General features: G+C 47.5%; 1 protein-coding gene across 1 annotated transcript in view; it reads left to right on the forward strand.

The window, feature by feature from the left end:
* Window positions 1-13,894, forward strand: part of LOC149339276 (nephronectin-like) — a 32,333-nt gene that overhangs the window by 8,966 nt on the left and 9,473 nt on the right. The window contains exon 4 of the mRNA XM_089550907.1: window positions 629-799. Within this exon, the coding sequence (XP_089407033.1) occupies window positions 629-799 (171 nt within the window). The remainder of the gene's footprint in view (window positions 1-628; window positions 800-13,894) is intronic.

Raw genomic sequence — 13,894 nt, forward strand, 5'->3', positions numbered from 1 at the left:
TATCTAATACACAATGGCATTGTGAGTGGCAATGAAGTTATTATTATTGCATTTGATCTTTCCACAAATTCTATGAGGAAGCCGCGCTGCAACATGAGCCCCCCCCCCCCCCCCCAACAAAATTTCTGGTTACACCACTGCTATGAACGTATAGCGAATTACCAATTATACTGCAGTACAAGCCTAAAATGATGCAGTATCATGCAAACTTACATCATATGATATATCAACCAGGGTAAGGCAGTTAAAGTCAAGCAAAACCATAGGAAGTCAAGATAAACCATGCAAAACTAGGGCTATCATGCTGGCACACGATAATTCGTGATTAGCCCCGACCTAAACCTCCCGTGGTTTTTTCCCTTTCCCGACGGGGCTTATAATTCTGTCTGTTGCATTAATAAACTTGTTGAGCTCCGCACAGCACCGATTCAGCGCTTAGACAAGCCTTCTCACAGGCCCACATCTGATCCAATCACAATAAGGTCTCCTTTGTCACTATAAGTGGACATGGACAGCAAAAATAAAAGTACGATGGGACCACTTCCACTGGAAAAGCTCTCTGTGGCGAAAAGGAACAAGCAGCGCTCGAATGAGCTTCAGTGAATACACAAGCAGATGACCGATGCAGGCACCGTGGAGTGTCTCTGCCCCGCCGCCTTCTCGGGCCCCGCGTGCCTGGACGACGTCAACGAGTGCCTGGGGAGGCCCTGCGGCCGTTTCAGCGTGTGCACCAACCTGTACGGCTCCTTCCGCTGCGACTGCATGCCGGGTTTCCAGCTGCAGGCGCACCTCTGCGTCCGTGAGTCGCTTGCCTTACCAAAGCACGACCTCCGAGCAGCAAACCTCTCTCCAATTCCTCTTTGGGAATCTCGGAGGCCTACGCGGCCTCTCAGATTTATGATTCGAGGGCGAACTTGTCTGGCTGCGGTTTTAAGTCTCGGAGGCTGTGCACTAGGTCATGAGAAAAATCGTGCTCGCAATGCTTGACGAACTGTGCCGCAGCGCGTGTCAGAGCTAAGCCTCTTAATTGCGCTGTAGCATGCGTGTGTGCTGCATATAGCATCGCATGTAGCACACCATGTAGCGTATGGTACGGATACTGTTTCATGGGGCTTGCGGGGTTTGCGGCGCAGCTGTATTGTACGTCGAATCGGGGCTCGTAGAGTTACTCTGGACGCTCGATCAAAAGTGACAAGACAGAGAAGGACGTAAATTAGTGCGGGCAGAAAAGAAGAAATAAAGATAAAATTGGCCAGCCCGCACCGCTAGAGCACAGCGACAGAGAAGGACAGCAGAAACAGCGTATTTAAATGACATTGTATGCGGTATATGAACACTGTTCTCGTACGCCTCGGTACGCCTGACCTTTAGCCACCGCGGTTTCGCTCAGCTTGGCAACATGTGCGCGTGCCGAGAAAGGGAGACGGATGAAGCAATTTTCCCTCCATGTTACTCTAAGCACGGCTACGCCTATTTGGGGGTGAAAATGAATTGTCCCTTTTAGAAAAGGGACAACTAGAGGACAACTTACTCCCTTTTAACTCCTCCCTATTTAGAGTGTAATGTACTTGTTTATACGTACACGGACGCGAGTCCGCGAGCGTCGGGGCACATGACCCCCGCCTGCTCTAACGGCTCTAACCTGTTCGAAATACACCGGTATGAAAAGCTGGGCGAAGGTTTGCAATCGGATGATGCAACTCACCGACGCAATGAAGATGAGGGCGCCGTGTGCACTTTGATGACGGATTTCAAACACATGACCCCCGCCTGCGCCAACCTGTTCGAAATGCACCAGTATGAAAAGCTGGGCGAATGTTTGCAATAGGATGATGCAACTCGCCGACGCAATGAAGATGAGGGCGCCGTGTGCACTTTGATGGCGGATTTCAAACCCGGATCGGGGCTCCATGGTGCACGCTCAACAGAAAAGTTGCGCTTCAGCAGGCTCCGCTGAATCAGCGCGCTTGACGGAAGTCTGCGACAGTGCACATGGGTCACGAAATGAAGCCTGCTGATCACGTTATGCTGCATGTGTGATTCAGGATGTGCACTGTTATGATTCAGCGATGAGGCACCGCCGCGTCGTCTGCCGCATTACGTAACGAGCCGGAGCAACGCCAATCATTGCATCGATTGCTATACCCAAGTAGCACGGTTTTGGTGAAGCGTTAATGCAAACTTCTTAATGTCCCTTTTCTATCGTTTCTGAAACGTTACGGATGAAAGTAGTTATGTTTTCCTGCCTTTAAATAAACATTTGAACAACAAATACACAACGTTCGCTAAAAGAGTGTAGAGTAACTCTGCAGGACCAGACCCAACGATGGTGCGACCTCGCAGCTTCAATCAACGCTTTGTGATGAGCAAAGGACTACGAAGGTGACTCTAGAGCAATACAGCACAACTGATGAATGTGATTCATGCACTTACCTTCGAGCGGATTTCCAGGTTCTCATGCTTATATACATACAATTGGCGTTATGTATGCAATCTGTGGCAGGCATAATCTAAGTGATTTAAACGGTATAATCCTGTCAGTTGAAGAACATCGTTACTGTACCAACAGTGCTAGAAATGTATACTTGTAGCGTTATTTTACTGTTGTGATTTCGAAATTATAATATGATTTAGAACACAGTATTATTAGAATATCAGCAGTTTGAACGTAGGATGTTTTGTGTATAACATAAAACGAAACTTGTTAATTTTTAACAAAGCATAACGTTCCATTGTAACATGTAATGATACTGAAGGCTACACAGCAATTTTATACCGTCTATTGTAATGTTTGGAGCTACCTGTGTACATACACTGCACATATAGTGGAACTGCCATTTGCTGTTTCTGACTGTTTTATCACACGGAATTTGCGTCAACAAGTGCAACTGGCAACTATGCGGCGGGCATCAGTTCTTCCCCCCCCCCCCCCCCTTTTTTTTTTGGGCTGTCGCTCCTTCCACATTTTGGTGGGCCGACATTTTTGCACGTATAAATGTCCTAGACGGCAGCGAGGTCTGTACGCTCGTTACTCTTTCGACGTACACGTGCTGTCTTTCTGTGTCGTCGATGTCGCAACTGGGACTGCCTGTCTCGAACAGCTGCGCTCGACGCGGTAATGACGCACGGACGCCTGCGCCGCCGTTCCCGTGATCCGTCGCACGACCTTTTGTAACAGATCGAAGAAAGCAGTCGGTCGACACATACGTATATATGTGCCATAACGGTCGTTTTGAAATTTTCGATTTTTTTTTGCTTGCTTAGCTGCATATCATTTCCCTCGATGCCCTTCTCACTTCGTCATAATCGTGCACCTGCACATTACTTGAGCATATTGTTTTAGCCGCATACATTACTCTTTTTCTTTATGTTTATTCCTTGCGTTCGAATATATCTAACGGGCGCGCAGACGTTAGTTCACTGCCTCTTCGTTTTCATCTGGAAATGCCCGTATTCAAGCCAGTTATTCATACTTTGCAGAAGCAATTGCAGTGTGAGCAGACAAAAAAAATAATTACTACGGACTTGACTATAACAACAAGCAGTTTCTTTTGAAAGCAGCTTGCTTCATAAAAATGAGCAGCGTGAACAGTAAAAACGAACAGGAAACACGCAAAGATTGGTACGTCCCAAAGATACTCGGGCTATGCAGGACGCCGTAGTGAAGGGCTCCGGAAGTTTCGACCACCTGGGGTTCTTTAACGTGCACTGACATCGCACAGTACACGGGCCTCTGGAATTTCACCTCCGTCGAAATTCGACCGCCGCGGCCGGGATCGAACCCGCGTCTTTCGGGTAAGCAGCCGAGTGCCATAACCACTGAGCCACCGCGGCGGGGAAACACGCAAAGAGTTGAACAAGTATGGGCCAGGCAGTGGTTGGGGTTGGGTCCGATGCTGCGTGTGTTAGTCTACCATCGACCATAATCTCAGATATAGAGAGATTTGCTTTCTCCAAATTGAAAAGTGAAAGGAATTGCGGTGCGGAAAATATTATGTGTGGCTGAAAAATACGCGGCGAAAACGAAAATGGCAGGTTGTTATGACGCCACAAGGTCACGTGACCATATCTCGCTCACCTGCCACCAAGGTGTCCCACTTAAGTTGCTTCTTTGAAGATTTTTCGCTCAAGCCAACGACGACGTGGGGTTTTCCGCTGAACTGGACCCTTAACGAAATGGCAAGAATGGCTACCACCGTGTAACGCGTGTTTCAGTGACAGCTGTTAAAGGTGCACTAAAGAGGAATCTGAACTCGTCTTTTTACCGCGGAAACTCGATCTACATATTCCGAGCATCCTTAGAAACTTGATTTTCTTAATTTAAATCCGATTAGAAGTCCAGGCTCCCGCCTTTTTTTAAACTCACCGCTGACGGTAGGAGGAGTCAACCAACGCGTGGAGTGCCTTTCAGCCAGTCCCGTGTCGGTTTGCCGCTCTGCCATCGGCGGAGTGATACGTAGTGATCGGTGAAAGCAAAGAGTCCGCGCGTATTTTTATTTCCGTGGGCCTGATTTGCATCTATGTTGTCTCTGACTGGATCTATTAATCCACGGAAACTTAAAAAACAAAATAAAAGCGAAAGCAAAGCCTCTGTGCGACTGCCTCAAAGGCACTCTACGCGTTAGTTGACTCCTACCTTCAGCGGTGAGTTCAAAAAATGGCGGAAGCCGGGACGTTTAATACGATTTAAGTTAGGGAAATCGGCCGCACAGGAAAATAGCCCGAAGCTTCTAAGGATGCTTGGAACGTGTAGATCGAGTTCTCGCGGTAAAAAAGCAAGTTCAGATTCCTCTTCAGTGCACCTCATCTTTGACGATATGCTGTTGTAGAGAATATGAGAACGGCTTCATATGTGAATAGCTGCAGACCGCTGTTTTTAATTTTCCTCACATACTTGCTTTTCGACTGTAGTGCTCCTCTCCAATCCACCGCTCTAGGAGCGCGGCGCCACCGATGACTCTTTTTTTTCGGCGGCGCGTTTCGCCGCCCGAATACTCCTACTCTCCCTCCTCTTTGCACGGCAACCACTCTCCAGATGGTTCCCATCGTAATCACCCTCCGGTTATGCATTCCTACGCTCTTGCCATACCCTTCTCCTTGCAGGGTAACTGCCCTCAGGATGGTTTCCGAGGCAGCCAGCCAGCCGCGCTCGCGTCGCACGCTCTCGCCATACCTTCCTTCTCCCACGGTAACCACGCACCGGTTAAGCTTTCCTATGCTCTAACCATCCCCTCCTCCTCCTACGGCAAATGTTCTCCTCCATCCAGGGTAACTAACCTCCGGGTGGTTCCCATGACAACCACTCACCATCTGCACCTTATTACGCACTCGCCATACCCTCCTACTTCCACAGTGACCATCTTCCGGTTGGGGATTCCCCCGCTCTCGCGATACCCTCCTCCGTCAACCGTCCCGATGGTTCCAGCGATATCACCCACCGGTTACGGATTCCTCCATTCACGTCATATCCTCCTCCTTTCAAGGTAACATGCATCCTCTGAGTGGTTCTCATGCAACCGGTTACGCCGGCTGCTGCTACTACTACTAACACCACTACTACTACTACTACTACTACTGCTACCACCACCACCACCACCACCACCACCACCACCACCACCACCACTGCTACTACTACTACTACTACTACTACTACTACTACTACTACTACTACTGCTACTACTGCTACTGCTACTACTACTACTACTACTACTACTACACTGTAAACAAAAATATACCCAAAAGGGAGTAAAAAGGGTGGCGGCCACCCTTTTTACTCCATTTGTGAAAACATTTACTCCATGAGTGGGGAGTAAAAAGATGGACTGTCCTCCATTTTACTCCCATGAGGAAATAAGGGAGTAAAAATGAGGATTTACCAGAATTTACTCCAGTCTAGAAAGGGAGTTAATTGTGCCAAATACTCCACCAGTGCCGAAATGGAGTAAAAAAACACCAATTTGCGCAATCCGCCCCGCCACCTAGCGTCTCGTCTGCTTCTGGTCAGTCGTCTGATAACGGCGGTGAGTGAAGACCGCTTGGTTACCATCGTCGCCGGATCTCTGCTGACTTCTGCTCCTTCAAGGGCGCCTGCCGCGGTAAAAGATATCGGCTTGTCGCCGTTTTCCGCTACAGTACGGTACATAATTGAATTGCTCCTGTGAAGTCTCCAGTGCTCTAACCATACCTAACTTTCCTTGTTTTGTGTCGCCACCCCGTTACAGCCCCCGCTTAGGCCTAATTCTCACAGGCTTTTTTCAGTGTGGTCCTCGTAATGTGTTGCATGAACATGGAACTGTGATAGAACATAGTGTCAACACTGAGCTCTTGATTGAGCTCATGAGGCCACATTTTTCCTCAGCCATGTTTAAAATCCAAGCCTTAATGACGCGAATATGAAAGCAAGCACTGCCATTCCAAACTACCATCAGGTGTATTTTCATCTTTTCTGCTCTGGTTCTGGGTCAAATATAGCGTGGTGCATGACCGTGAAAACTACCCAGCGCCTCCTTTTCAGTTTTGAACTACTGATTATAAGGTTACATCCCTTTATCTACGAACATGGCCAACGAAACGAGCTCGTACAGCAAAAGGAGACGACAAGCAGACGACTCCTGCCGCGTACGCCGCCGCTGGGCTAGCAGACGGCGGAAAGAATGCGTGACGCGGGGTATAGGGCAGCGCAGTTTCCCAAGTTGGGTTACCGGCTGCCCGCAGAGCTACTGCCCGTTTCCGCCGCTGTCACTGCTGTAAGAGTGAGCCTGAATGTGGATAAATAAACATGACGCTATTTTCGGGCTCCATTTCTGTGGGTAGTAAAAAATTTGCTCCCTTTTCACTCCAAAATAACTCTCTTTATACTCCAAAATAACTCCCTTATATAAGGGTGTAAATAAAAAACACCCTACATAGGGAGTAAAAAAAACAGTGTAGTAACAGTGCTAACAGTGTAGTAGTACACTGTTAGCAAAAAAACACCCAAAAGGGTGTAAATGGCTTGTCCTCTAACGCACACCCAAAAAGAGGTTTTTTTTACTCCCTATGTATGGTGTTTTTTATTTACACCCTTATATAAGGGAGTTATTTTGGAGTGAAAAGGGAGTCAATTTTTTACTACCCACAGAAATGAAGCCAAAAATGGCGTCATGTTTATTTATCCTCATTCAGGCTCACTCTTACAGCAGTGACAGCGGCGGAAACGGGCAGTAGCTCTGCGGGCTGCCGGCAACCCAACTTGGGAAACTGCGCTGCCCTAATGTGACTCCGCGTCACGCATTCTTTCCGCCGTCTGCTAGCCCAGCGGCGGCGTACGCGGCAGGAGTCGTCTGCTTGTCGTCTCCTTTTGCTGTACGAGCTCGTTTCGTTGGCCATGTGCGTAGATAAAGGGATGTAACCTTATAATCAGTAGTTCAAAACTGAAAAAGAGACGCTGGGTAGTTTTCACGGTCATGCACCACGCTATATTTGACCCAAAACCAGAGCAGAAAAGATGAAAATACCCCTGATGGCAGTTTGGAATGGCAGTGCTTGCTTTCATATTCGCGTCATTAAGGCTTGGATTTTAAACATGGCTGTGGAAAAATGTGGCCTTATGAGCTCAATCAAGAGCTCAGTGTTGACACTATGTTCTATCACAGTTCCATGTTCATGCAACACATTGCGAGGACCACACTGAAAAAAGCCTGTGAGAATAAGGCCTAAGCGGGGGCTGTAACGGGGTGGCGACACAAACCAAGGAAAGTTAGGTATGGTTAGAGCACTGGAGGCTTCACAGGAGCAATTCAATTATGCACCGTACTGTAGCGGAAAACGGCGACAAGCCGATATCTTGTACCGCGGCAGGCGCCCGTGAAGGAGCAGAAGTCAGCAGAGATCCGGCGACGATGGTAACCAAGCGGTCTTCACTCACCGCCGTTATCAGACGACTGACCAGAAGCAGACGAGACGCTAGGTGGCGGGGCGGATTGCGCAAATTGGTGTTTTTTTACTCCATTTCGGCACTGGTGGAGTATTTGGCACAATTAACTCTTTCTAGACTGGAGTAAATTCTGGTAAATCCTCATTTTTACTCCCTTATTCCCTCATGGGAGTAAAATGGAGGACAGTCCACCTTTTTACTCCCCACTCATGGAGTAAATGTTTTCACATATGGAGTAAAAAGGGTGGCCGCCACCCTTTTTACTCCCTTATGGGTATATTTTTGTTTACAGTGTACTACTACTACTACTGCTACTGCTACTGCTACTGCTACTGCTACTGCTGCTACTACTACTGCTACTACTACTACTACTACTACTACTACTACTACTACTACTACTACTACTACTACTACTACTACTACTACTGCAAAGACGACGACAACGACTACGCGAAACCCACGGGAAGGCACGCTCAGCAGCTGTGTCCTAATCTGCAGCTTTGCGGGAACTGTGAGGACCACAGAAATAATGCAAGATTAACCATTTTACACACTATGTACAGGCGCGGACAAAAGTAAACGGAGCACACAACTGTCTTCGAATATTTTTCACGCGTCACCTAACTGAAATTTCCAGGAGTGCTACGTGCATGCTGGTAGAGGAGGTTGGTGGGCTTTCTTGTAGACCAACAACGCTTCTTCATTACCAATGGAGAAAGCGTGATTGCACTTCGAACGCAATAGCGTGCTCCGTTTACTTATGGCCGCGCCTGTATACGCCTGTGTGAATAGCAGTTTCGCAGGACCTCTTTCTTCTTTCAGTCCCCCCTTTATCCCTTCCCATACGGCGTGGTTCGGGTGTCCATCGAGATGTGAGACAGTTACTGGGCCATTTCCTTTCCTCAAAAACCAAAAAAGTAAAAAATCCATCTCGCAGCTTTTTCTCAGTGGTCTGCAGCTAGCAGCCATTTGTTTATTTTAGACGAATCTATCCTCCTTAAGTCGAATCACACCTGAGACGCTTTTCTGCGCTAGGTATAGCGAAATTAGTAGAAAATAATAGTGCTCAATGCAGTGACCTTGGCAGCATATTCATCGAGCTCGACATAGTCACGTAGGCAGATTGGTCACCTAATAAATATAATTTCATTCCGGATTTCTGCCATCACGTGCATCTTAAAAAAAAAAAGAACGGAGAAGGAAATATGCGATTCCGTCATCCCTCGAGTGCTCATTTGACAAACCCCGCGACGTACCGATGTTAGAATCTCGAACCATGTTTGAGGTTTACTCAAAACTTTCTATCCATCTGCAGAAAATTAATAGCTCATGTTTTGCACTGCAAAACTAATTGACTTTCTTGAGGCTCGCGTGTCCTATATGCGCGGAAAAAATCATTTTTTGAATAGATGTGACGACCGGTTTCCGAAAAGGTTAAGTCACTCCGATAAGATTAAGCGACTTCTTTCCCATGATTGGAGAGGTGGAGGCCCTAATTGTACCTTTTCCTTCCACTGAGGTACGCAGGTATGTGAGACGTACAGGAAATGATCTGACACATTCCGGGGCTTCCCGCAGTACAACACTGAAACACCACGCTTTTTCAAAAACCCCGGATGTACGTGTACTTAGAGCGTACTGCAGCGTTTTAGGCCTTATCGGGTGTTATACCCGGCGGTAATTCCGCCTATATCTGCGCGTCATATATACCGCCGCAGAGGTGGCCGCGTGTAATAGCAAGCAGTCTGGCAATTTCCGTTAGGAGCGTCATTTCCGTTAGGAGCGTCACGGGTTAGGAGCGTCATAGAACATCGCAGCACGCTCAGAGTTGTTTTGACTGCGCCTTTTTATGCGTATATAGACATGGATGGTTTTGTCTGCCGCCTGTACGCAAGAAAAAGCCACTTGTACAGAGAGAGAGAGAAAAAAAAAACAACTGGTACCCGGGAGGCACTGCAAGACGTGACTGAGACAATTTCCAAAGAGCATGCAGGCATAGAAATCCAAGTACTTTTTGAACTTTCTTCGTCTCTCGTTCCGGGCGAGGGGAGATGGAGGCGAGAAATGTTTAAACTTAGGAGGGTAGATGTGTAGGCCAGTTGGTGAGACATGAAGGAGCTAGACACCGCAGCGGACACAGGACAGAAAAAGAAGACGACACAAGGCGGTACTTGCAACTAAAATTTTATTTGAAACTTCATGGCTTTTTAAAGACAGAGGCATAAAAAAAAAGTGATATGCGATTATTTCGACGTTAAACAACTACAAGTAGTCGAAATATAGTCCGGAGCCGTTCATTGTACGGTATCCTTCATACCAGGAACAACAGGAGCAGCGGGCAGTCAATTCGAGAATACGGTTTCTTCGTCGTACGGACATTTTTTTACACGGTGCCCCGCCGCGGTGGCTCAGTGGTTATGGTGCTCGGCTGTTGACCCGAAAGACGCGGGTTCGATCCCGGCCGCGGCGGCTGAATTTCGATGAAGGCGAAATTCTAGAGGCCCGTGTGCTGTGCGATGTCAGTGCACGTTAAAGAACCCCAGGTGGTCGAAATTTCCGGAGCCCTCCACTACGGCGTCTCTCATAGCCTCAGTCGCTTTGGGACGTTAAACCCCAATAGACCAATGTTTTACACGGTGATACAGGCAGCACATACAATGTATCTGGAAGTTGCGAGAGCGCCCTGTAGTAAAGTGATACCAACAACGGCTCCTCCATAGATTCGCAGTATTTCGCGCCGACCTTGACCACCTTTGGCCAAGTGCCCATCTTATCAGCAGGCGAGGCTGTTGCCTTGTACGCCGATGGACGTGCGGGAGGTGGTCTGAGCGTCGTCTTCCCAGCAGCGCTGTTATATGACGCCCTCTCCTCTGCCGGCGTTATCAGACGCGACCGGTGCATGAGGACCGCCGCTGCAGCGATATAATCGCTGCGTGAGGACTGACAGCGCAGACCTTCCTTCTTGTTTTGTTTTTATGTACACTTTTCTTCTCTGTTTCGCGTAACACGCGAGCGCGTGGAGTGCTCGCGAACGACACGTCGGCGACAGTGGCACCGCACGCGACACTGGCGCGTACAGTTCCTCGGTAAACATCGCTTTAGTTCGGATGCGACTCAAGAATAAAGTGGTTAAATTCCCATCAAAGGAGGCCATCCAACAAACGGTGTCGATTCTCATGACGTTGTGATTATTCCTGTTAGACTTACTGCACGCTCAACAGAAAGGAATAAAAAGGGAGTAAAGTTGACCCTTAGCGCACGCCCTTAAAGGTGCACTGAAGAGGAATCTGAACTTGTCTTTTTGCCACGGGAACTCGATCTGCACGTTCCTAGCATTCTTAGAAACTGCGACTTATTGCCCTGTGTGGCCGATTTCCCTAATTCAATCGAATTAACGTCCGGCTCCCGCCTTTTTTTTTTTTTGAATTCTCCCTCGTACGGTGGGCGGAGTCGACCAACGCGTGGAGTGCCTTTCACGGTTTCACCCAGTCCCGCGGGGGCTTGCCGCTCTGCCATCGGCGGAGTAATACGTAGTAGTCCGTAGAAGCAAATACGTAGTAGTCCGTAGAAGCACGGAGCTGGCTGCAAGGCGCTCCGCGCGTTGGTCGGCTCCGCCCACCGTAGGAGGGAGAATTCAAAAAGAAAGGCAGGAGCCGGACGTTAATTCGATTTAATTAGGGAAATCGGCCACACAGGGCAATAAATCGAAGTTCCTAAGAATGCTAGGAACATGTAGATAGAGTTCCCGCGGCAAAAAGACGAGTTAAGATTCCTCTTCAGTGCACCTTTAAAAAAGGCAGTGCGCTATAGGAGGGCTCACTCACTTTTTACTCCAAAATAGGTGTATTCGTGTTTAGAGTGTAGAATCGCAGGAGAAGGAGGTTGGAAGACGGGTAACCATGGCTGAATCGGATTAACTGCGGCGCCATGAAAATAGGGCGACGCCATTGGTTGGAGGTCTGCCATTGAGGGACATCTGCCGCTTCGCTCTTGAGTTGTATCCGACTGTAGTGTTTTACGGTGCGGGCAAGGCAGTTTTTTTCTTATTTCTTTATTTTTTTAAGCCCAAACTAATATCTGTAGTGTTTTACGAGGATCGAGCTGGAAGCCCGTTCAGCACTGGAAGGACAAGCGAAACGAACTTGTGGATTGAGTTTTCTAATGCTTAGCGCGGTGACCATGGATTTGAAAACCGTCCTTCAGCAGTAAAATTTTAATAAACCGTGTATAACGCTCCAGTACCCTCGATCTTGGGCGCGTTTAAAGTCCCGAAGCACAATATTGCGCATGCGCAACGACCTAGTGATTTGAGCTCAGAGAACTAATTTTGAAGCTACTGCGCTCTGTAGCGATTGTCAGTAGAAGTTCCCGCGCGTCAGCCTGGAAAATACTCTGACGCGTCGACAATAGATCAAAGTGCATTTCACATTACACGTCTGACAGGGGCATCAGAGAACCAAGGTAGTCATAAAAAAAAGGGGGGGGGGGGGGGGAGTCCTTAAATTTATTCGGAGCTTGGGCATGGCAGGCTGGAAAAGAAGTGCAGTGTGCGGTTGTCTATGCGACTGACTCCGACCCATGGTACGAGATTAGGTGGAGTTTCGTTTTACAGATCCTGCTCAGCCGTGACTTTTTTCCCCGATAATGCACAAGGTTTGGCTGCATTTTAATTAAATAGGAAACTTTTCGAAATCAGAGAATAACAAAAAGATAGCGAGAAAACATACGCATATAGGCCTCTCGAGTTGGCTTCACAGTACATTCGTCGCGTGGGCAGGACAAATCTATGAAATACTTGGCTGAATACTATGTTTGAAAAGAGTTTCCTAACTGAACGTCGACTTTTTGGCGAGCTTAAAATGTGTGCACTTCATGTTTTTGCGTTATTCACTAATTGGCTGCCCTCCGCCTCCCGCACCACCAGTAATAGTAAGAGATCCAGACCCCCCGTGTTAAGGTGCGTCCACACTTGGGAATTCGGCGGCGAGAGCGAGCGGAATCCGCTGCCGCGGCAGATTCCGCCGGAATACCCAGCGGAAAGCCCGGTGCAATTACCGATGCAATTTCCGGCGCTACATTCACATTTATTGCTACAATTTCTCGTTAACTTGACGCTGACATCCTCAGCCGTGCAGTGCTCCACACATACACACAAACACACTTGTGTTAACATAAATACATACATAAATACATACACTGTCGCCTATACAACCATCAGAAAAAGAACATGGAACAGTATTGCACATGAAGCTACAACATAAGGGTTCATAACTTTTCCATTCTCAGCTTCACCCTTATATACTTCTACACATGGGTGTCCGGATCTGCGCAAGTAGTGGCGTCCCGATCAGCAAAGTTATGTCAGTTATAACTATTACTATTTATTTATTTTATGTGTAGTAGAAGTAATCAAGTTCAAATGCAACGTTCTATTATTTGAAGAACTTGATTCAGTCATAAACAACATAAATAAAATACTAATTAAGTGCCCTTTTTTATGACCCCACATACGAATCTTCCGAAGTAGGTATGCCTGAAAGAGCATATTGCACCACATCGAACTGGTTTCATTTAGTTAGGCTTAGAAACGGCTGCCATGAGACTCGATTCAACGTAAGTTCAACAGAAATTACTCAACAATTAATGTGCTGACTAAGTTCAACAAAAATTTTGTTTAGGAGATGTTGAGTAGGCTTAACATACATTGTGTTTTCATGTTGGTTTCAAGTTGATTCAACAAGAGTTCAACAAGGGGTCAACTGAAGCTCAAAAGTCATTTTTGTAAGGGGAATGACCAGCTGTGCACATATAGACATTAACCCACGGAGCTCCGAATGGTGTGCGGTTTGGTGGCCAACGCGAACTAAGCTACACAAAGGCACAAACCACAAACGCACCAACGGAAACAGCAGTAGTGCACAATCAGTGCTGCCGACGCTAGGGATTTTTCTCTGGATGTAGAGAATTTTGACATTGTTT

The sequence above is a fragment of the Amblyomma mixtum genome, chromosome 6 (genome assembly GCF_055824585.1).
Source record: "Amblyomma mixtum isolate Tamu chromosome 6, ASM5582458v1, whole genome shotgun sequence".
Classification (NCBI taxonomy): Eukaryota; Metazoa; Arthropoda; class Arachnida; order Ixodida; family Ixodidae; genus Amblyomma; species Amblyomma mixtum.